This window comes from Tenebrio molitor, chromosome 7, assembly GCF_963966145.1.
Source record: "Tenebrio molitor chromosome 7, icTenMoli1.1, whole genome shotgun sequence".
Taxonomy (NCBI): Eukaryota; Metazoa; Arthropoda; class Insecta; order Coleoptera; family Tenebrionidae; genus Tenebrio; species Tenebrio molitor.
This window is the reverse complement of record NC_091052.1, coordinates 7,358,531-7,384,554: the sequence shown is the minus strand read 5'-3', so window position 1 is coordinate 7,384,554 and position 26,024 is coordinate 7,358,531. Positions and strand designations below refer to the sequence as shown.

General features: G+C 37.1%; 1 protein-coding gene across 5 annotated transcripts in view; it reads left to right on the top strand.

Annotated features, from left to right (window-relative positions):
* The window catches only part of LOC138134728 (LHFPL tetraspan subfamily member 6 protein-like), a 103,794-nt gene that overhangs the window by 69,348 nt on the left and 8,422 nt on the right, over nucleotides 1-26,024 (top strand). For 4 of the 5 annotated variants that reach the window (XM_069053187.1, XM_069053182.1, XM_069053183.1 and 1 more), the window contains exons 4-6: nucleotides 5,071-5,237; nucleotides 18,423-18,521; nucleotides 25,879-25,970. In XM_069053187.1, the coding sequence (XP_068909288.1) occupies nucleotides 5,071-5,237; nucleotides 18,423-18,521; nucleotides 25,879-25,970 (358 nt within the window). The remainder of the gene's footprint in view (nucleotides 1-5,070; nucleotides 5,238-18,422; nucleotides 18,522-25,878; nucleotides 25,971-26,024) is intronic. The other variant, XM_069053188.1, reaches the window with a different exon arrangement.

Genomic DNA, 26,024 nt, shown 5'->3' with positions numbered 1-26,024 from the left:
AACAGTTGAGCTAGTAAAAATTGAAAGCCGGCCTGACGAACAAAATTAAGCTATTGTGAATATTTACTCAACATCAATTTTTAAACCCAATTCCGGGTCTCCGGCATGATTTTATGATTTCGTAAACACAGCGTACCCAAAAGCTCTTTGTGCCTTTTAAAACGTGCGTCTCATCAATAATACATGTCATTTAGGCCATTGGTTGAACTCAGTAACCGTTTTATGCACTCTTCCCATCCTCTCCTAATCAATATTTATGCTCCGATTGAAAGCTTCCCTGTAATTAAGACTCGTACGGCGAATCCCCAACTTTTCTAATAAGACGCAACCGACGCCCCTCCCCCACTAACCGCCCCCCATCAAAATTGTTTTTATTAACATAGTCCCGTAAACACGAGCAATTCCTCGGCCGGGGAAGACCGTACGTTTCGGCGCCAATTCGAAAATGAAATTTCGGAACGACTTCAGGGAAAATTAGGCGGCCTCCATTGAATATTAACGATACTTCGGTCGGGCCTAATTTAGCGTGTCGCTCGGGCAAGGGGCGCCGAACGGGATGGGACCAGATAAACCTCCCTCGAAGAAATGTGACTTATCTTGGTCCGCGTCGAGGAGCGCGCCCTTATCTTCTCCACTCACTTATTTCGTATAAAGGTGCAACAAAAAAACTCTTTTCCGCCGCTTCTTGCGACGGTAATTAATTACCGACGCGGAAACACGGCGAATTTGTTACGTTTAACGATTGCCGGGACTCGGATTTCGTCGAAAAAATTTTATGATTTCGGAATGTCAAATTAATTCACCTGGCTCCGGGGCGGTGAATTCCGAAAACCGTCAAACTTAATTATGGCGCGTTTCTACAAAGGGGCGCAAATATTTTTAGGGGGAGCATTCAAAATTAAAATCCCTATTCAAAAATATCGCGTCCCTACCGGATTCATTTCTTCGGGCGACCTGTCCCACACTAGCGCCCCCTATCTAATCACCGGATCTAACGGCGGGCGGGACACTTGAAACGAGCCGACGCTTTTCACTATTGTATCTGGGGAAATGTTTCAGTATCGCTTATGGACAGCAGACTTTGATTAATTACAAAAACACGCAAAACTCATTTGTGTGGCGGAGGTGTTTTTTTGAAAAGAGTTGCTGAAAAAACCTCCCGCAAAATTAATGATTTATCGAAGAGCTTGGCGGCAGGTACTCCGTTCATATTGAAATTTGAAGGTGGATACGTCAAACACTGGGAAGTGGTTATAATTTATTCACACACAACCATTTACAAATGCGACGTGTATAAACGGCGAAATGGAATCGGTGCAAATTAATATTTAGATGGTTCTAGATGTTTAGTAAATTGCATTTCTCCACAAATAATTAATCTATATGCAAAACATCACTGTACTAAATGAAAAAACAGATAAGTCTGCGCATTATCACCAGACACCGTCTGCACTTTATCTTTGGTAATTATTAATGATGCAAGATCTGACATCAGCTTAGAGTGCTATTTTTTCTCAGTTAATTGTTAAGTAAGAGTATAGTGTCAATAAATCATGAAAACAATAAAATTTATGCAAACTAAATTATGAAAGCTTGAAGAAGTTTTTGAGTTTTAGTTAGGCAAGGTATTTTTTAGGCACTCTTAATGAAAACAGTAATTTTACATACTCGAAAGCGGACGAAAAGTAACTCTTTTTCGGACGTACTTTTTAGGACGCTGACCGTGGCGCCATCTGTTAGCAACGAAACCGACAAAACCCATAATTGTCATGTCACCATAAATTATGTAAATAAGTTTCTAATTGTATTGCAAATAGTAAATTTCTAGTTTTGTTGTCAAGCTGATAGATAACAAATACTATTAAAAAAATTGTTAATATGTATGTATTAATAAATTAGTAATTCTTCCAGTGATGTCTTTTGTTTTGTAGTTCGTGCGGTCGCCTAAAAAATTTAATGTAAGTACATCTCTGCCAAAAAGTGCCTTTTGTTCTCGCCTGTTTAAGCCTCGGCTACGCCTCGTCCCGAAAACACAAATAACAATTAAAATTTGCATCTGCGTCGTTTGATAACGTAGTTACGTCCATTTTACAAAAAAATTGGTCAAACAGGTCATTTTCCTTAGGAAAATAAAGTAAAACACCTTCGTGTAGAATTTCAATTATTCATCGCACAAAAAAATGTATTTGCTAATTGTTCCATTTTAAACAAAGGCCTTTTAATAAAATACGCTCCAGGGAGAGCTTTTTATTGTAATTTCTTTTGAAAGAGCTTTTATAAAAGCAGAAAGTAATTACTATGTACCAAAATTGGTAGAGCAACATTTACAATTAAAAACCTATTACATTATATTATTCCGTTCTAGTCGGTGTTTAAAATCGTAATAGTATCGGTGGAGTTCGATACGACGAAAACGGTCTGATTTCAAATTTTCCACAATAGAAAAGTTAGCTTTTCTGTTCATTGTAAAGTAAAAGAAAAATTATACATCACGTCCAGAATTTAATATTGGATATCTTTTATTTCCGTGTACGCTCCGTCGAAGAATGATAAATTGCTCCGGTGGAGTCTTAAAATGCAGGATTTGGTGCAGCAGAATAAATGCTTATTATTTCTGCGAGCGAGGAATGAACACAAACGAAACGAGTTAAAAATAAATGGTAAAATGTCACCCTCGCGACCGCGAATTAAATGGCGTTTAATTCGTCCAACTATGCTACGTCAACAAATTAAGCCGCATAAATTTGTTATTATCGAATTAGGGTCACCGAAACGTGGCAGTAAGACTTGAAGGAAATTACGCTTAATGTTTTATGAAGTCAGTGGCCTCCGTCTGTTAGCACTCTCCGGAGGATAAATATTTCTCCAACGAAACTTGGAAATCGTTGCTACAAGCAACACGTCTAGACTTGCATAACTTCAAAAGACAGAAAGCAGTTCGTTCTGTGCAATTTGGCAAATATCGTAAAACCCCTCCGAGGTGAATTTGCACGTCTCTGGTGCTGCATATGCGGCATTCGAGATGTCACCAGATCAACTGATAAGTGTTAGTTTTCCGGGCAATAAATCCCGATAATTGAGAGAGATCGAAGCGAAACTGTGAAATGACATTATTTAACACTGGTTGGATTTCGTCCAAAAGCTGCGATTAGTGTGTTTGCCACATACATGGTCTTGAGCTTGGCGGTGCAACTTCCAGATACTCTTCCTGCTTAATTTGAAATAACTGCTCTATTCGTGTGTTGAACAATTCGCATCATAAACTATGAAAAAGTTTTTTCTGGCGTTGCTTATGTTGATTTATAGTTTCTGGTAGAGTTGTGAAAATAAATAAACGTCGGGGAGAGTGGAAGTTACATTTGATAAACTTCAAAATTCTTGTAGGACAACGGTATCTCTTCCTGCGGCATCGCATTTGATCTGGTGCGACAAAGCTGTCGCGTCCGATCTTCTTTTTCTTCTTCTGATTGGTGTTCGCGATTGGACTCCGCCGAAATTAATCAAATTCGCTGCGATTCCTCTCGTAATTTCACAGCGATGCGCCTGCAATTGCCGGTAACGAGTCACATCCTTATCAGGCCCGGAACGGGAATGTTCATAGTTCATTTGATGATTTAGCGTCGGTAGATTGCATGAGATGCGGATCTTGTGAGGCGTAAAGATAGAAGATCGCTGGAACGAGTGAGGTTGCGGATTAAAACTTGATGAATGTCTCTTCACAACTTACTACGAGGTCTGTCTTAGATAAGGCACAGTTTCATAAGGCTCGTGCACTAGTGAATTAGGGATACGCTTTCCGGATTTACTACAAACAAAAGTCGTGCTAATGCATAATCGTGTCAAAGCATTATCCGACGTTCTCTTGCCCCACTCCGGGGTAAACAGCGGACCCACTTCCAAAGAAAAAAGTCACCAGCTACAACACAAACATTTTAATCATGCCAGACAGTAGTTAGCATTATCGTCGACCTTCTCCACCAGGCAGGTTCGGTGGCAGCAGATTTATCACAAGTTTCCGATTTCATTTGATAACTTTTCTGCCGCACTCTGTTTGCCACTCCGACCGAACACATTCGAAGAAATCTTGTAGTTTATTTAGAGAAGCAATCTAGGCGTCTGCTTAGGAGTTGCGTTACTTTCCAATAATCGTAGTCAATTCACTCCTTTCAACATTTTTATACAGAATAATCTTTTGCGCTGAATTCTACGTTATTATTCACCTAAAAGCTTTACTTTTTGCCGTTCCCAAGCGTTCATCATCGACATTGCTTTTAATTTTGTTGCCATGAAAAAAATTAAGTGACATGATTATTTCACATTTTTTGCTTTCTCCCTTTTCTTTTTTGTTTCTAACTGCTACTTAGTTACAATCCAGTACAATCAAAAACTTATTCTGCAAGTTTCACCAATCACAAGTACCTATGGTATTTTTCAAAATACACGTGTGATGGTCGAATCATAAATATAAACTCAGCAAAGTTGCAACTTAGTAAAGCGATTTATTTAACTTGTTGTTGCTGGAACTCAAGACAAGACAAATATTTTTAGATATTGAACAGTTTATGATTCTCTTATTGATCTCATTTATAATTTAATCAGTCTTTCTGTGAATTTAGAAAATAATATACGTTATACTCGTAACACATCGCGTAATAGCTTTGAAAGCTCGTCATGTTTTCTTGTGATTTTGAAAAACAGAAACTAAAGTTTTTATTTTTAAATCAGATGCCGGAACAAACTCAGCTGATGGATGCCTCCGTGGTAGTTTTTCTTTTCCTATTTTTAAACAACTTAACTTAAAATTAACAAATCCAGTGATAAATGAACTGTTTGTGGTTGGTACAGATTCTGTATTTTTTCGTTTGTTTTTCGAATCGGCGATGGTACACGACCCATTCGTCTTCGTAATTAATTTCCACACGAGTGAACAGTTACCTAGTGGTAATAATAAGATATATCAAAGTTTGTTGGGAAGAAAATTAATCCTGGTGACTTTCCATTCGAGTGGTCCCGGGCCGATTCAGATGCAAAGTAAATTATGGAGAAACTAAGATTTAACTTCCTCCGCAGGTTTTGGGACATTCCGAGCCCTTGGTGGCAGGCGAGCACGGTTCTGGTGGGAACAGGAAGTGCGTTGAGCTTACTCATTGCCGTAACGGCTACGGCGGCGTGCTGCATAACTTACGTAGTTCATTCTGGGACCGCCAGAGTCGCTGGATCCTTGCAGCTTACGGCAGGTAAGGTTTCAGGCAAATCTCCAAAAGCAGGCCCGGACTAGGCGCTACGCCATCAAAGCCAACACAGTTTCGATATCTGACTCATAACTTATTTAAAAGTAATTCCAAAAGTACTGTCGCTACTGTCGTTAATGTCATTTCAAAATTTGGTTAGATTGTCACAAATTAAAAACGTTTCCCTGCCTGATTATGCCCATGTCAACAAAATGTCAAAAAAATGAGAAAAAAATGACAATTATATAATGTCATACAACATGATGATAGGTTATGATATTTACGACTGTTTTACAATGGAGCATTTTCGATTACGTCAAAGAAAGACGACCAAAATTTATTGCTCGCGACTGTATACTTATTTGAATATCAAAAGGAAGCAAAATAAAAAAAGATTGTTTTGAGACACTTCTAACTTTCTTAATTTGAAAACTGGCTTTTATAATTTTACCCTTGTACTATCTTTCTGGAATCATTGCTTAATTTTATTTAAAAGTTGACAGACACTCGACAATGCCATTTCCCTGATTTTTTGATGTGACAAGATAATGTGATTTTTAATAATATTTGTCATTTACTAATGACACTAATGATTGGTTTATATCATTTTTTTTAGAAATGTCTAAACATGTTGGCCATGATTCCGTGTCCGGAATAGTACCTATTTAAATTGGTACTGGTTTGAAAATTACTGAATGTAAAGAATGTAAATAAGCGTTGTTTTTCTCTTTTGGTGTTTTAAATATTTGAAGTTTGAAGATAGAAAGTATTCTGATTAGGGCTCAGGTTTTAGGGACGAGTTTAATTTAAAATGTCACTAGAATAAATCTCTTTTTGCCTGGTTGGTTCTTTTATAATTTTGCAAAGAAAAACCGTCCAGTCCTCCCCTGCCTTCCATCCTGATTTTAATTTGGCCGGGCCTAAATCAACCGCACAAAGCGTACAAAGTGAAATATTCGTCGTCTCGACGTGTCTGCCCTAAAAGGTCACGTATGAGGAAAAGTGCGTGGGGGTCGCGGGGTGTATAAATATTTTTTCGGGGATGATTCGAATGTGCGGAGGTTAAGGGAAAGGGACGGGAATCACGCATCGGGGACAGATCGTCTCGTAAACTGCCGAACACAACTACCATATAAAATTATTCGATTGGTTGCTCGAGTGGCCGAAGACCAATTCACCCCTCGTAATTTAGAAATCAGTTACGACGCGCTCGTACTTTATATGAATAGAATTGCAAATGAGGATCGTAAAAATTGACAGGCAGTTTCGTTATTTCGGGCTTTGGCGTTAAAATGTTTAATTAAAAATTTCGGAAACAGTTGTTTTATTAGGCATCTGGGGGCGGCACGTTTTGCAAACGTATTAAAAGTTTGTTCCGACACGGCGAAAAAGTTGGTCAGTAATCGATTAAAAATCTTTCGTGCCCATTCGTGATTCGAAATTTGAATTGTAGATTAGCGGTGACGACTTTTACTTAAAATGTCTACAGAATGGGTTGGCACGTTTTGCAAAAATTCTCGTATTTTCACCATCTCGCCAACGATCGGCAAAGGACAATTCAGACCGTAATAAGTGTTAAACATAAATCACGGACATGTGGCAACTCTATGAATTTAAATAATTTATCGAGCGTAACTTTTACCATTACTTCATGAGTAACTAGCGCTATAAATTTTCAAAGGTCATTAAGAAATATTTTTCTTCTTCTTTTAAAAACAAAAGCTTTTGAAAACCTGCTTTTGCTTATTTTCTCCATTTCTCCATCGTATCATATGTGTCTGCAGACAGTTCATTCAAATTTCTCTTCAAATCAGCGATTTAAATCTAACCTCACTTTTTTCGATGTTTGCGTTTTTACTCTGCTGACTGACGAGTGGTGCGTTCAATTTTGGAAATGTATTGTGGGTTGCATTTTCATTTCCGCCGGGCTCATTATCATTCGTGAAATACCCTGTGTACGTAATAATTTTTTGGCAAGTTTGGGAAGAGCTTTGCTGAAATTCGTTCGTAACCAATAGAGTAGGTATAATAGTTTAAAATCGGAGCTTTAATTGTAGACAACTTGTATCGAACTTTAATGGGCAAATTATTGTAGCAGCAGCACCGCAAGCAACAAGTCCGAAGGTTTTAATGAGGATATTGAGCGGTTATGATATTATCAGAGGGTAACATAAATATAATTTCGTCCCTTTTTTCGTATTTTTATGGCGACAGATTAAATAGCAACGACTTTTATCTGGCGACCCTTGTGACAGTTCATTGAGTTCCAGAATACCCTTCGACTAACCTTTTATTTCTCGAGAGATTTCAGCTTTTATTGTACATATACAGATCTCTCGACAAAAACGAATTTATAGGGTCAAACTGCCACGAAATAGACTCACTTTATTAACAGTGCATGCTAATAGTACTACAGTACGGAACGAGAGGTTCTTGTTCTGCTGTCTCGACGTCCGTCGGGTCTTACAACGTTGGCATTTACATATTCGCCACCGCTGTGGGTGGACTTCAGGGAAATTAAATTAACATGGAAATTGCTAACAATTTTCTTTAATAATAATTTCATTTCGGTGCCCGAGTATTGTTCCGCATGCGAATGTGCACCAGTATCGAATTAAATTAATAAGGGGTGTGACAAAAGACAAAAGGCTCACGACGACTAACAGATACTTAACCCAGAAACTCCAACCCAAAAGTGGGAGCAGCCCACATTCCAAACAATGAAGACGTCTGTATGTTTTTCTTAGCCTTTTGACATCACCAAATAAACAAATCAAATAAAATATTTAAATAATATTTGAATAATGCAAACTCACAAGTTCTAGTTCTAGCAAATTATTAAAAGCGGAGTTAGTGATGTTGAAATATTTAACCCAACTAAATATTCTAGGCACCTTGTTGACCGTTCAATAAGACACACTTCTCGAGAATACCGACGTCGAAGTCTATCATGTTTACTTTATTGAAAATTGATATTCCCATTTTATGATTTCGACTGATCATTACCGTCATAAATTATTCACGTTTCGTATTCGATCATGCTCAGGCTCAATTTCCAAGTTTTAAATTCTCGTGCACGTGAACCTATATCCCAAATAACAAACACCAAAATAACCGAAGACGCTTTTTAGAATTTCAGCTTAATCCAGGAACTTTGTTTTTCAATCTCTAAGTTCTGCTTTTCTTGAAGAGATAATCTGTGTCTTCGAACTTCCTGTGTTAAGTGAGAACAAGAAATCCTTGCTTTGTTGCGAGTTTGCAAAGGTCGCATTAAAATTAGCCGAAATATAATTTACATCGAGTTAAGCAGTGTGAGATTTTACTAATTATTTACAACTCGATGATCAAGTCTACATTTGCTTGAAAACATTTTCCAACAAGATAATGCAAAGCACACACGGCAGAAGTTTTTTTCGTGAACGGGAAATGTTGCATCAACCAATATCCAACAGTTTGTAAAATTTATTTACTAGATTGAACCCCAATCCTCCCTAGCCTACTATACAATAAAATATCGGTTTTTTATTTATCTGAGAAATATTGTTGGTTTGATGACTTTGCGGGTACGTCGGGGATGATATAGGGTGATTACGAAAATTTTTGTAATTGTGTTTGAAATTGTCGAGTCCGGGGATTAAATCTAACCGGTCATCCAGACAACCTGAAAGGGTTGTCCTTGGGACGAGTAAGCAGCTGCAGCATCTGGTGTTACATCCAACTAAAATACAATTTTACTAATGAGCTGGTGCGCACTTGGGATCCTTTGCAGGTTTCCCCTCTTGTTTAGATCTCGCACAACGAAGGCGTTTTATTATACGCAATTTAATTTAAATTACCATTATAATGAAAATTAAAATCAAGCGGTTGTTAATGTATGCAAAATACCCGAAATATTTGTAGAACGCTCTTTTTATTTATGCGGACGTGTTCCGGATAAAATTTTATGTAAATGCGAAGACGTCGTGAATACGTTTTCTTCCGTGTTTCGTAATAAATCGAATAAATTGTCATATTTTCCCTACGAGATAATAACTTCGGCTCGAACTTATTGACTTGCAATAAAGGGAATGTTACCAATAAAAAAGCCACCTTTTATCGCCCGCCATAAACGGGGCTGAATGATGAGATTATAAATTTCATTAATAGCGTCTACTGAGCAGTTTCCAGAAGTTCCAAAATTCCACATTTTCAGGAATGCGACATAAAGCGAAAGTGTATAATAATAATAAAATTGCGGAATTTGTGACTTACTTAACGGCTAAAATCGTAATTCATCTCCACTTTCGACCCCCAGTTAATAATCATCAGCTAGCTCCCTTAACCGCAGTCATAATATTTGCCGTTATTATTTAGATTTACAACGTTAATTATATTGCCAAAATATTTACTTAAATTTTCACCATACTCGTATACCACCTTTCGTCACGGTACCTGATGCGAGCTCTATTGCAGATTAAACCAATTAAACCGACCGAGTTTATTTAACGATTATTATTCCGGTGTATGGTACTCGCTGGTTTTCCTATTTATTATTAGAATCCCCAATTTCCAGAAGTGGGTAATTTCCCTAATTTATGTATAATAAGACTTAGAGGGCCCGACTTATTCCAGCAGTCCAACGGAGGCATTGTTTCACTAATCTTCCTGCGGGCTCGAGTATTTAGTAAGGTTTTAACCAAATCTCGCCACCTGCGGGGATTTGCACCCTTTTTATGCCTCTTCTTCAAACGATCCGCGATTTTGCTTTTCCCAATTAAACTTCCAACCGTTGAATTTAATAATTTCGCATTTTTACACCGTATTTTAATCTGTCGGTAACACAGGTCCGTAGCCGCGACGCCGTAATTGCAAAAGTTTAAATAAAAGCTTTATTAAAACGAACCTGAGAGCTCCCCAATCACAATTACTCACTTATTACCCGGCTTGTTAACTTACAAATAAAGACCATCATCACGTCATACTTAATCGATAGTTTGTGTAAATAGAAAATCGATTAAATTCACCCCATCCCTCGACAGCCTTAAAAACATGTGAAAAGGAAGGAGGTAAATGAAGAAAACAAAATAATAGATGCTGCATCACGTTCTGATGGTGTTGTTAACTTGATTGTAAAAAAAATATATTTCTCTGATGACGGTACAGTTAAATTCGCGATACAAAATGGGAAATGAAAAATCGTAAAATCATAGTTAATCTTTTAATTAAAAACTGCTTGCAAAGTAATCACTGGACAAAAACAGAAAAATTAAATTTTGCCGCATTAAGTCGCGGATAAATGAAATATAGCGTCGACAGTTAATGGATTTGATAAATGGTGCAATCTGCATTCTACAACGAGGCTAAAAGCGGGATATAATGTATATTTACTAACAGCATTAAAGCCAACTTTCACATAAAGTTTGAATTTTCTCACAGAATTAACACAGTTAACAGCATACAAAATGTGATAATGCGATTATCGTAATTTAACATTCCGAGTGTAGCTGTTGACACTTGACATTTGAAAAAAATTCGTTATCTTTCTGTGTCTCTTGTTTTAATTTTTCCGCTTTGTAAACTTGGTCGTTGCTGGAAGAGATTTTGTTGGAAGCAATTCGTGAGAAACTAAATGAAGAAGAATAAATGTGCGCGATGCGCAGTAGTTTAGATTCTAAAAAATCTGGCTGATACTCCAGAGGATAAAAAAATCTATCAAACCGATTCAGAAATTATTAAGAGGTCTAAAAAAACAATAAACTAGTGAAAAAATTAATTTTAATGACTGATTACTTCATATCATACAGGGTATGATACGAGTGATAATGAGCCCGGCGGAATTGAAAATGCAACCCACAATACATTTCCAAAGTTAACGTGGCTATTTTATATTAAATATCGTATTGTTTTAAAAAGAAATTAACAATCCATGGTGACTTAGCTTCCAGTAATTTTATTTGTCACAATTGTATTTACGAAAAAGTTAAAATACGACGATTTAAATGTACTCATATTCGAACGATAAGAAAACAGAGATGATCCTAATTTATGGAGAATATAATAAAAATACTTCTGCCGTTGCCCGTTTATGCAGAGAATAAACGTTTTATCAAACTCTTCGTTTTGTCACGATTTCATTTAACCAAGCAAATGACGTTTATGTCAAAATTGACGAAACTGCACAGCTAACTATGTTTTATGTCTTTTAAATTAAAAAACAAATATCCACGTTAACTATGGAAATGTATTGTGGGTTGCATTTTCAATTCCGTCGGGCTCATTATCACTCGTGAAATACCTGTATATGATTGATTAATAAATGATTTCTGGAAATGCAGAAAAGCGCTTGAATTTCAGTTGCTCTAATTTCCCTTAATGAAATAAAGAAAAACAAAAATCAATTGAAAAGCTAAAAATCAAAGGTAGTTTCACCACTGTAACTTCTTTCATTTCCAGTGCTTTCTACAACATTTCCTTCACTGTCGGAATTAATAACATCGAATTCACGCTCAGTTAACAATAAATGTTTATTTTGTAATAGAAGTATATTACCCATTTCGGAAGACAGTTCGCCAAGATGTTTTTATGTCGCATAATCATGTAATATATATTTTTTATTTTCGTCATTGAAAAATTCTCTGTGTTATTGCTTCCAGACATTCGCTTCTATTCAAGAAAATTAAACGTTGATGCGAACTTAAATAAAAATTTTAAAAATGAAATAAATAAAATCAGAACCAACGTAATCGATTTAGCGGATTGTTATTGTAAAGTATGAGATTTTTTTTAAATTTAAATCGTCGATTTCTGGCAAAAACTCTCGGACAAGGCAATTTCCAGTTTTAAATCGTCATCTTTTGGCATAAATTCCATTATTCTATTCCATCTAGTGACGGCACAACAGGGATCAGATGTTATATTTTTTGAAAGGTCCTATAGCTAACAAGGAAAGTATTTATTTTTTAAATCGGTCTCTTAAAATAAAAACGAATGTCATTAAATTTTAGTATAAATAAAAATATCTCATGAAAAATTAAAAGCTCAAAATAAGTTCCACCAATAAATTGTATTTGTTGTTTTTAACCAGGTTTTTTGATTTGAACCAGGGTGCGACGTCCCAGAAAATCATTGTCAAAATTAACAGCTAAAGTTGATTAATACTTTTCCGAGCGAACGAATTTTCACGGCGATAAGCTACATGTTAAATGTTTTTAGTCATCGCCGTTGCTGTTCTAACAAGAAAATGGGAGAGGATAAATCGCGTTAAAATTAAACCGTGACGACGGAACGAACAGGACAATAATCGAGCTTTATTTAGAAAGCTGTGAATAGCTGTGACGACGATGTATTAGCGATAATAGGAGTTCCATGGCGCCATATTGCCCATCTAGGTCTTGATAACGTAACATTCTAGAAGAGCACGTTTCTACAACAGAATACTTGGACGATTTGCATGCCACATCTACATATAATAATCCCAAGTAACTTGTTATCGACATTCGAATACACGAATTTCCGCATGGCTTTTCACTTTGAAATTCCCTGGAAATTGCCTGCGAATTTTCGCCGAATAAATGAAGTTTACAACTTACAAATGCACACGAATCGACGGCATTCGCGCGAAACGGAAATTTGTCACCGAGAACAATTTAAAACAAGATCAAGGGCGCAATAGATTTTTTCCCTTAAGCTGTAACGTGTGATTTTATCTCCCTTCGCAAGGGGAAAATTAAAACGGAGGTGAAAAATTCGATTAAGAAGGGACGGCCCAGGTAAGTGATATATTATCGCGCTAATATATAAATTCCTTCCCTGCAAAAGGTAAGATAACCTGACGTGTTATTTTAACAATCAGCCGAGCCCCAGTTTCGGAGTTCCGGCAGCTACTACCCCCAGGCAGTTGTTTTGTTCTCTTGCCGTTTACTTCCAAGTTTGGTCCTCCGACATGCCATACGACCAGCCCGAAAACTATGAAGGGTTGCAAAAGTGAAGTTGTTACGTTCAAATATTACTGCAGAGTTGAACAATGAATAGGTACACCTCAACGCACACCAAACAACATATTTTTAACAGTTAGTGCTGACGCTGTTAATTTTAATAACGTTTCATTCGTGCATTGTTAGCGCACTCTGTGTACAAAAGCTGCGCTTTTGGAGAACACGTCACGAGGTGTGCAAACATCACCGTGCTCTTTAAAATACCAAACATTATACACATGTATCAACTTTTTTACTACATTTTTTCTCTGCGATATCAAACTAAATCTTTTATATCACATGGTCAAGGTCAAACTGAATTGTTGGCAGCCGATGACGAGTGGCAACTTTTTCCAATCAGAAGCTGCATCCTGCATCTGCATCCAATGTGTGCATAAGGGTCTTTTTTCATTTTTACGAACGCAAGTCGTCTCTTTCTCTGTTAACATTTCAGATCCGTCAGATACATAACCTCAATTTGAGCGTCGTTGTGAAAAGTGTGTTTGTTAGTTAATAATAATAAAAAAAGTGTTTTCCTAAAAAAATAATTCACATCACTGCTTGTTCTCTGGAGGAATGACATTTGATATTTGTAGTTTGACAGTTGATGAAGATGCGCTGTAGGGAAACAAAAGCAAGCTCGAGGCCATTTGACCAAAAATGTTTTTGGATGCTTTGTAATAAATCTGAAAGGAGGTAAAAGAGCGACGAGCATCGGATGATTATAATTGACAATAATTAATTGGATCCAGATTTGATGTTCGTCGGAAGTAAAAAATGTTACAATCACGTAATGTGATCCCTGGTTCGATTATAATTTGTTTTGTTCTGGTCGAGTGTCAGAGTAACAATTCGGGGCGTTCGTCGTTGTTCCGCGAGTCGAAAGTATGGAACTGACAGCGACAAATAATTGCAGAACAACATGTCCAGACAGAGAATGTGACCAGTGGATCATCTTCATTCAGCAGAAGCCATTAAGGTTCCATAAAAATTTTAACATGGACTTTCAGATGGGGCGGAAAAAATTCAATTTCCTCGGAGCGATGCGAAAGTCGACCCGTTATTTGGCGCGATCCGGGAAGAAATCCCGGAACAATGCGAACCCGGAGCGAGAATGGACAACAGCAATTACGTCGATCGGTGCATTTTTAAAGTCACCTCGATTTCGGTAATTTGAATCACGCAGTTCGTTCGTTTTATTTCCTTATTTAAAAATGCCCCCTTTGAACGTCTTCATTAGCGATTTCCATTTTATTTAAGACCTCCTTTCCGCGTAATTCCATTTAATTGTACCGAATTATAACGGGGATTCGGGTCGAAACATCGGCCCGACCGAAAAATCGTGTTTCTTTAAATTGCTCATTGGCATAATTAACTTCGGTCTCGAGTTCGCCGGATTTATTGTTCGAATTCGAAACAAAAATTGTTGTCGGGGAGGGCGAACCGTGCCGATGTCTTTGTTTAGAAAATACGTATTTCTTTGTATCCTACGGGCGAATATCTTTCTTCCGAATAAATTTTCATATATTTTGCAGAAGGTTACAGGATCAAGTGTGGCCCTGAACCCATATGGAATCTCCGGACCTGCATGCGTTGTAAGGTTTCTCGGTGAATTCCGAATTCCCGGAGGTGAAATTTACTTTGACGCCAAGCTGGGGCCGGGAGATAGTGCTTCATAAAACATTCACATATCAGGATTATATCAAAAATCAACCCGCTTATATTTTTCACGACCCGTGCTGGTCACTTTAACTAAATCAATTATTAACGGACCGTGTTAAATATACAAGAAAACCTTCGACAAACTCTCCAGATCGAACTCTGCATGACCCTGCACTAACAAATTCATGCGAAACAACGCCCCAAATTCCTACAAATTATTTAATCGCCTTATGAATAAATTCTGATTAAGTGCTAGACCTGGTATCGAGCCGATCATTTTATTGCAGGATTAGGTAATAGTAATTTCCATTGTGATGCATCCTACCGAATTTCTCTAGAGATTCAACACCACAAACACAGAAAGCATCGATAATGACCAAACAACAATTCACAATAATTCTTCCGCAAATTGTGTTCTACCTATAAACATTTTTATCTGACCGAATATACAGAGTGTGGAGCCAAAAACCAAAATACTAATTTTTATTCTGCAGCAATTATTTTTGAATCACTCTGTATATTAGTGGAGTTCTCGGAAAATATATACTTGTTTCGTAATCTGATCCGGCATCCCCAAGAAAAATATGTATATGGAATTTCCCTAGTAAGTTGTACCTAAAAGCAAACCTAACCCAAATCCTTGACAACATATGAAAATTTATTTTATCGCTGAGCCAATTTTCCTAGATTTTTCCACACTCGAGATCTTATAGAGTTCTCTTCGGTGCTGTTCGATTTGAATTCCGGACGTCTTCCTTTTTGCGGATTCATAAACGGACGTACACATTCGTCCGTAATTGGGCAATTAACGAAATTAATTCGCGACGCTTAATTACGGACATGTTCAAAATTAAACCGAGACTCTGTAATTGTTATCGAATTATTCCGATGAATACCGTCAAAATTAGGAAACTGTTTGTGTTGAAAACAAATTTAATCAAATTATACCCAACATTCGTCGGATCACGAGAACCACAGCAAGGCTGTTGTATATCCGAGTCTATTTTTTACCACTCCGGGATAAAAACAGAAAACCGGTAAATCGTCCCTTCCGTTTAAGCCCACGCATCGAGGAGGGGTGAGGCCAATTTTAGAGGTCAGAGGGGTAGCTTTTTAAAGTTGAAACGAAATTCAAAAGGAGCGTCGGGCGTTTTTTCACAAAATATTATACCTGCGTCGTCAGTTGTGTATAATAAATTTAAATTTCGTGTAACTTCCTTGCCCGAAACTGTTAAGATAATTATCCCGGGATCTCTTTTTTAGCTGTTCTTCTCGGTGTAGGATTTCATCTTCTCTTCCATCGTTAAGTTTTTACCTATGGCTCTGAGCTAGCTGAGCTATTTCCATTTGTTCCCCGACAGATGCTGGAAGCTGTTAAATTGTTCTTTCTCTCCCCCTTCCACAGTTTCCTGTTACAGAACCTGCATAATTAAACCAATAACTTTATAAACTTAGGATACACAAATACCTAAATTAAATGATCTTGACAAGCGTTAATTTCGCCAAGAATTGCAACAGCGACGTTTCGACAATGTTTCTTTAACTAAAGCACAGAAGCTCTACTAGAAAATTCAATTTAGACTCAACTTGAGATGGTCTGTTTGATCAGACAAGATCTCCGTTGATACCTTTTTATTGCCGAAATATAATACCTGCTCTTTGTACAGATTATCTATTTGTGGAAGTATCAAAAAACCTCTGGGTTTTCTCGTTCTCGAAACATTTTCAAGTTGCTTCAGATAACATCTTTTTCATTAATTATTTCTACCCCAACTGAGAAAGCACTGTGAAAATATTTAACTTATTATTAGCACAGAACGTCAGTTTCCACAGTATTTACATTAGGTAAATTCCACCTGCAAAAATAACCTTTCATTTGATGGGGAGATCGTGAAGTTTACACATGAAAGCAGTTGTTTGGTGCTACTAGTTCAATTGGAATAGTTAGACGAATAGTAATTCCGTTAAACTTTTATTAAAGACCGATACACTTAAGCCCGTTTATTTAGTACCTTAAAGCTTCTTATTTAACGTTTAATACTCGATCGCGAGCAAAGCTATTTACGAGTTGAAACTCATAAACGCGTTAAAAGAAGCTTCCCACTATATTAAGAGATTCCTTAGTGAATGTAATTCTACGGCGATTTTAAGGATAATATTCGGTGTTGCGTGCAGCGAAGAAAATATTAATGGAACAGGAGATTTTTTCGTCGAGCTCTTGTTGAATCAGGGCTTCTCAAATTATTCGCCTAAAAGAGACAAAAAGTAAAATGGCGGGTGGAAAAGTGTAATCAAGTTAATTCAATATTGTTGGTCTGCGGCCTGCGGCTCTTTATTGATTAGAGTCTAATCAGATAACAAGTTGCTCTAAAAGTTTCTCGGTGGTGAGTTATCGAACCGGAAAAGTGTTTGATGTTAACGAATTGAAAAAATGCCCAAATTATATACTTTTCATTTAAAAATTTCCACGTCTAGTTAGTGCACCATTACGAAGATCAAAAGCGAACTCTACTTCGACTGAATACGAATGCCACTCGCCAACGCTAACTTTGACGAAATTTAATCATCACTTCTATCATATTTACTTAGGAAATGTCGCTCCTACCGGCACAGAAAGACACTTTTCGCTCAATCAATGTCTTCACAACAAAAACAATACCAAATGATGTTTTCACGTTCCTTATTTTCATCTCCCACATCCCACACACTTTATCGCCGATAATAACAGAGCTTTCTCAACTCCTGTTACATAATACGTTCATTATAATATATGTGTTTGCTGTTAATAATCCGCAGCCGTGGGTCGTGACTCATTACTCACGGAGTGTGGCCAATCGCAAAAGTGTATTTGCAAATCATTATCATAGATGATATTGTCATAATTATTTTGAAACGGGATAGTTCACAACAGCAATAATAAATGAATTCTAATAGTGAAAATGATGAAATTTGTTACAAAATAGGAAAAGTATCGTATGCACTCGCGTGTGATGGCTCTTACTCACGAGGCATAATGTGCGGGTAATAAGCATCACACGCTCATTGAATAATGTAATTTTTATTCAACATCTGAAAACGGTTTTTAACTCAAATAAAAAAGTTTTTAACATGATTTAAACGAGGCATCAAGAACAAAAAAAACAAAAATTTAGAAACAAGAATCGTGCGGAATTGAGCAATGTGTATAATGAATGAAAGATAGTACAAGGTTTTTTTCTGACTGGATCTGTTGTACAGATTTAAAAAAATTGTATAAGAAAGAACACTGCGCTAGACTTGATATTATTTGAGAGCAGGCGAGGCTGTAGTGGTTCTGTGATCTTGAGCCTTTGGTAGATATATTTTTTTTGTGTCCTGTATCGTAGCCACCGACGTGACCGACGCCGGAGCCACTTCCTCTTTGCCTAATGCAATTCATCTTAAGTCGGTCGCAGAGGGAGCCGTATTCTTGTTTATCGAATGGGCAGGACGGAATAAATTCATCGAGCGCTTAACACGAAAATCCCATTTTATAGTGTCATAGCAAAGTGAGATATGATGATTCCTTGGCCATTAAATATTTAACATTTTGTTCCAGCTCTGCTCGTGATAGTCGGAGCTGCGGTTTATCCTGTGGGATGGGACAATCGCGAAGTGCGGGAGTCCTGCGGAAATTCCAGCCACATATACCGACTAGGTTAGTATAGTTGGGTCTTCTATCGCGATGGTTGTTTTGAAAAGCAATTACCTCAGTGATAACCCACATATTAAGCAATAAGATCCATGAGGGAATTGCTTTTAATCTAGAAACACTATCGCATGCCTTTGGTCGAGATATCTGCCATGTTGTCTTCCCGTTTGATGTGTGTGCCAGTATCCAACGGGGGTAGCGTGCCTGCGGTCTGAATCAACATTATACAAATTTCATTGAGCCACCCTCGAAACGGAACACCTGTTTTCGCCCTCGGCACAACTACACACTTAATTTTACGAAACGAACGTACATTGTTCCCACCGAAAAAAATCACATATTATGCTAGGCTAAACCGAATAACAACAACTGCTTTATTGGTGGAACATAATACATATACTGCAGGATAACGTACCAACTGAAAATCATAATAGGTACACTAAATCGTTAGGTATACAAAGCATATTAATTTCCTCATTTCCACGTAATTTATGAAACAATCAATTTAACAACACAAACTGGCTGCGGTCTTGTTAAACTGTGGCAGGCTAACCTAAAAAATATTACGGTGGTTTTCGAAAATCTCCAAAATTCATTTTATGCACTATCGCAGTAATTCCGATTCTAAAAATGAAATTACATATTTAAATATACGACTAACTTGATAAGGCATATTATTTGCAGATAATATCGGGTGTTCATTTAAATGTATCCTCAAAGTTGGCGTTGAAGAGTCCGCCTGCAGAGTAGAAACACAAACAACGCAAAAAGTGAGGTTATAGTCTATTTTTTCCTGGTAGACAGTTGCGCGCGCAATTTACAAAATCCTGCAACGAAATGCAACCTCCCTATTGGTTACTCTATTCCACTAACCAATAGGGAGGTCGCATTTCGTTGCAAGATTTTGTAAATGGCGCGCGCAACCGCCTGCCAGGAAAAAATATACTATAGATTTAAACAGCTGATCCCAAAGTTAGTAGAACTGACTCTTTTGTATAGTAGGTTGCCTCGTTGCCATTTGACTACATAGTTTGAATTTTTCCCCCCCCGCAAAAATTACTCGTGACGTCATAATGCACTAAACTTTTACGACAGAGTCTGTCGATCATGCGTTAGGTGTTCCCTCACTAGAATAAAACCCAATAAACCCCACGGAGCTTATAAACCTTGGGTTCTATTCGAACACTCAAAATTTCTGGGTTGATTTTCACGAGTTACTTTTCCCCCCTCTGCCCCCCCAATTTTCAACGAGGCAACCTAGTGGGAACGTTATAAATGTGAACTGGGGACTTGTTGTTGTGTTGGCACTACCAGCAAAAGTAACTAGGCGGGCCAATAAAATATTTGGAATTTATGCAGATCTCACTAACGTACTATGGCGGACAATAAATTTAGGCCGGCAAATTTCTGACATTTCAAAAAAGTCTTGACCTTGAGTTTGACAATTCACATCCAAAACGTTTTTACTTTACTATACAAATTACTCAGTTCTACCAATCTTGGCTGATCCGTGATCCATAATGCGTGGTGCGTTCACAATCGACTCTTCAACGCCAACTTTGAGAATAAATAAACTGGAATAATTAAACTTGAAAAGAATACCTTTTTAAGGTTAGAGGACGCCATCTTGTCTAAAGTTTAATAGTACCTATTCAAATTTCCTGAAGGTCATTTTATGAATTAATTGGGAAGTATGTTAGAGGAAACTAGAAATGTTAAAGCAGTTTAAGCCGAGGGCTAAATTAGGATTTAAAGCGCTTCATGCTCAAACTATGAATTATACATTGTAGATAATTTATACCCTTATAGGCTTGAAAATTCACAATGTCAAGAGGGGAAACGAACAGAGTGGATGAGATACCTGTTACGGAAAGTCCGGAATTACTCCTGTCTCTATTTCTCCTGTATTCAAACGATTTCGTTTATATTAAATTTCAGACGCGACCGAACCAGCTTAGACAAGCACTTGATCCCTAATTTTCCGCCGATCGGAAGCTAAATAAAAAAATTACTCGAGAAGCGGTGAAGATTTTTTTCAGCAAGGTTCGATCGTAAACCGGAAAGTGGGTTAGTGATTCAGACGTTAATTATCCTGAGAGAGTTCACCACCTCCAGAACTAATCAACTCCGGGCTTAATTAAGTTGCTAAAAAATTCATATTCGCTCGTATTAGGAGTACATTTTTCCAGCGTGTTTTCTTTCAAAACAACACAGAAAAGAACAGCAGTGACCCCGACCAACCACCACTTCCAACTTGACCTATTTGCGAGAGCAACCGCCGTTCCGAATTTACTTTTCGTCTTCTGCCATATTATAATAATATTCTTACATCGTGGAAAATGGGAAATGGAAATCTCTTTCGGCTGCCCATTATGTAGATGCAGCCAGAATTAAACATTGGTGATTTCAGCCTCGGGAGGCTTAATTTTTTTTCCAGCCTGTCGATCGCGTAATTTCAGATGGAATCTTCTCGGACAAAAAAAATGCATTAAATCGCCCCCTCCGACACAAATCCACTTGTCATTTCGAATCAACGTGAACAGTCTTAATGCGACCAAAGGCAATCTTCAACAAGATAATGCGCGCCCTCACACGTGACTCCGTGACATATTTGTCGGTTGCAGCTGGTGCACATTTCACAAATGAAAGCGGAAATCTGAAGTTTGTCAACTCTGGCGGCTACAACTTTTCATTATGAAGTTGTTGCGAATTACGGAGGCACCGAGAGGTATTAGTGCATTTGTGCAGAGTCCGGCCCTCCTCTCGACATACGCCCGAAGACTAATGCTCACGAACTCGCTTTTGTTGGAAACACATTTTCGTCGTTGTTTCCTCCTGTGGCGCCGAGTTCAACGTAATGTGTAGCATTGTTCGCCGTAAACAAAAATTTTTCTCAAAGTACGAAGCATTCCTTTGTTTCCGTGCAAATAGTTTGTCGGGGGAAGTACTCTCGCCCTGAAATTTTAATAGAAAGGGTGCGTGCGGCGCCATTTGTTTGCCGATGTGGAGTGTCCGTTGCGGTGGCTCCCGCTAAAAAGATTAAAAATGGAATCTCGGATGACGTCTTGTTAAAGTCATCGCTTATTCCACCAACAGCGAGTCGGAGTTCTATTGAATTTATGTCAAGTATGAAGCTCTCTAGAATTCTGTTCTCCACAGATGTCGGTGGATGAATATAAAACTATGTTGCCAAGGCATCATCTCAATCAGAACATGCACGAGACGGGCAATATTCAATAACTAAATATGCACTTGGGTAAATTATAGTCGCGTCGCTTCCGCAAGAACGAATGCACTCTACAGGCAATTTACAATCCTTACTTACTGCAAAGGTTGAGAAACCGTAAATTATTCCACTGGAATCGAAGTGAATCTTTCTTCAGAAATTAAATTTATTTCAGAAATGTTACGTAAAATACTTCAAAAGATTTTTACTCGTTTCTTTAGAAGCCGTTCACGAGTCGATTCAAATAAGCAAAACAGATCAAGAGGAAAAATGAAGGAAAGGGAAAAATTAAGCTTGTATGGGAATAAAGTGATATATATTTCTTACGTGGCAATGAATAGGAAGAAAAATGTCAGAAAAAGAAAATAAATGAGTTCATGTGCGATTTTTTAATGACTCGCTTGAAGATAAAATAGTATTTATCATATCATTCAGAGTAGAAGGTCGTCCAGTTGCGACCTCGACTTCGTCTCGGTCTTCAATCTCTGGGCTCAGCACAAAAAGACTCGCTTCTACTCTTAATGATATAATCTACTACATATTTAGTTATGGACTATGTAGAAATATGTCCAAAATCGAGCCAGTAGCAACCAGCATCGGTTAATTAGGAAAACAGAAAGTAATTTACTATGTTTGTGTTTGATAATATTAATTATAATTATTTTATTTATGACGATTTGCGATTAAATTCAATTAGCTTTAGAATACTACATAAATAACTATTATGTAACGAGGATGGAATCGAAACAGGATAAATTTTGAATTTTCCTGGATTAACTTTTGCCGGGAAAACAAGCTCAACAAGCCGAAGCGGAAACATGCATGCACCACTTTCCAGATGAGTGGTGTCACAAGCGCAACATTTTTTTTTATCACGTGGCAAATTAGTACAAACACATCGACCGGTTGAAAAAAAGGGCATTCGGTTCGATTTGAGTTTTATGCGTTTTTATGAGTGCAATCGTTTTTCCAACGTTAATGAAATTCGGTTCGAAGTAGGAAAGCAAACGCATAAACTGTTAAAGTTATTCCTGCATTAAAATGAAATTTATCGCATCCATGTTCCCCGTTACATGTTAATAAATTCATACAGTAAATATGCTGAACTCCGACACCTCCGGTACTTATAAAGTTTTCTAGTGGAGCGGCTGGAATTTGGACCGGATTACCCGCTGGCCGAGTAGATTTAACAAAATATTTATGAGTCAAAGTTGCCGAAGAAATCTCGCGAACTGGCCGACTTTCGAAATTCGCAATCAAATGAAACAATAGAAAATGCTTTATCACGTGTAATAAATTACGGGACGAAATTTATTTTTGCCGTCGTTGAGACCGGATTACTTTCCCGGCTGTTAAATTAAATCGGGCTCCCGAAAATAAACCAAATTAATAATAAATAAAAGGTTAAGTGTTGTGTGAAAAAAGTTCGGAAAAGTTGTTGTGAACCGGCCGAATTTATACAAAAGTTTAAGGATAAAGCGTGGACACTTGGGGGTGTGAGGAGGAATAAAATGGGTTTGCGATTGAAGAGTGGGAGTGGAAAAGTTGATCGTGGAAGAGTTTTAAATACAAATTCCTCATAAATCCCTAAAAACGGTCAGGACTTTGGCCCGATTACAACGGACGGGGACCATTGTCTAAATGAGGCTGATTGCACTTGGCAAACTTGGCTTTCTAAAATAAAACAATTCTTGATTTAGGTTCAAGTGCGTCACTTTTATAATCACATCCATTGATCATTTCACAACACGAGCGACTGGAAAAATTTCGATGATATTTTCTTTTTTAAGGGAAAATGTTTTCACCCAGTTAACATAAATACTTTTGTTATTGGCATTGTGTACCACAAAGTTATTGTCAACCATTCAGTTCAATGAGTTGTTTGTGTATAACGAGCAAACAAAAATACTAAATACCAAAAAAAAAATTCTACATTGCATTCGTGCACGTTTATTTTTAATTTGTTTTTGTTCCATTATTGAGCAAATTCTGCAATTCAAAACAATTGTACCAGTATTCGTTACGTTAACTATTTTTAAATCATACAATAAAACAGCCGACGTAAGATACATAACTTGAATAGTATAGGATCTGAATTTGAACCTTGAGTCGCACCAATTTTTACAGTAAAAGACGTCGAGTAAAACACTATTGTATGGGACCTGCTAGTACATAATTATATACATATTCGATGAATTATTACAAATAATGATTTTTGTTGTTGTTTTATCAGGAAAATTGTGTGATCTACATTGGCAAAATGTTGTATCGTCAACTTGTTTGTGGTTGGTAATGTTCTACATTAACTGAACTAATTTGTAAAAATTATTGTTTGTAATAAATCAGTGCGGTTCATTAATAAAAATTGGGCCATATGGTTATGTGAAACATTTGGCACAATAAATTCAAATAATTTTGCAAAATTGCCAATTACGGTCGTTCGGTCGGTAATTTAACATCTCCGATTTATTTTAATAATAAATCCTTGCTATTTTAATTTAAATTAAAAATAGGCATTAATTGACACAAAAAATGTGTTACTTGTGTGTATTTGAAAAAGATGTGTTAATTTCATCCAGTGGAAGAACCGCCAATTTATGAAACTTTTCTCTATAACATTTTGCAAAATTCGTAAAAGTTTTCCAAGATTTTTTGCCTGGTAAGCTAAAGAATGAATACCCAAATCCAAAATAAGAAAAAGTTCCGAGGGAATAACTAAACAAAACAAAAACAAATTACAAAAATGTTTATGTAATTATGTTTTAAATTAAATTTTGTTTAAGTTTTTTTTAAATTTGATAAAACATATATTTATTTGACTTACGATATACAGGGTGTATCCGAATTCGACCGACAAACTTTCATCGTCGATTATCTCGCAAACTAAGCGTTTTTGACCCCATATGTATTAAGAGTTTTATGCTTATTTTTGATCGTAGAATCTGCCCTGAAAGTTTATCGGTAGAATTCGGATACACCCTGTATACATTTTCTTTACAAACACGAGTACACAACAAGTCAGAAGTAAGTGTTTTCAAAATGGTAGAAGTATTTGGTGACAATAATAAATGGATGGCGCATGTACCATCAGGTGATGCAGGTGAAACGCTGCTTCACCTAGAATTTCCCGTTGAATGTTTTATTTTTTTGTACGTACAGAAACACTGCAATACAAGTAAAACAGATCGGGTGGAAAGTTATTTTACATCAATTCAATACACCCTATAATAAAACGGTTGCCGTGGTAATCGCACGCCCAATTAAATTTTAAATGCAACACATGGTACGAGGTGATGCATATTTTTAACCTACTTCGCTTCGACTTTTTATACTTTTTATACCGACTAGAAAAAATATGCCGCCCCCTGGACGCCCTGGTATTTTACAATTTTCATTTCGGACAGAATCTGCATTACACGTTCTCAACGTCGCGAGCCGCCACTGGACACATCACAAAGGTGAAATAATTAAATTTTAAAAAACTTAAGTAGTATATAGATTTAATTAATGTATAATCTTAGCCCACATTTCTTGACTTTCAAGACTTCAGGCTCAGGGATAGAAGCACTTGAATAAAATCTTGTAAACGTTCCATTAATTGCAATAAAGAACGAATTAATTGTGCAAGTAGCTGTACGCTCGTTATGTGCTGGCACATTTCAGCCCCACTCAAATAATTTTCTTTATTAAGTGTTGAAATTTTCAGCGGCAGTAACACATTTCACTGGCGCGTTTTCCCAATGATAAAATTACTCTTTAATCAAGGGAAAATTTTTATATGAAAACACGCAGCAGCAACAGTTATTTTTCCATTACGGAATTACCCTGGAAAAAATTGCTGGTGCGCCGCTTTTCCCCCAAACAAAAAGTACGAATTTATCAATTGGGAAGAGATATTGTTTTCATATTTGTGCTCCGAAACTCATCCAGAAGATGAGCGATCTCATCCATCGTCCTCCGCAAATTATTGCCTGTCAGTTACTTATTGAACGGTCAATATTCATTTCAAGGATTTGATCGGTAATTCTCGCCTTCTCCTACTTGCACCTATTCTCACTCAATTTGCCGCTACGACAGAAAATAAAATACCACCAGCAATCTGCGCCGAACTGAAACTAATTTGTTTATTTGTTCCAGGGACCTGTGAATTGTCGTGGTCAGTTTATTTATTAGCGAGCGCCGTTCTACTATTACTTCTGTGTTTCTGTTTAAGTTTTTGCGCGTCTCGGGTAAGTTAATTGTTTGTTTTTTTTTTGTCATCATAATCAACAACCTACAAAGCC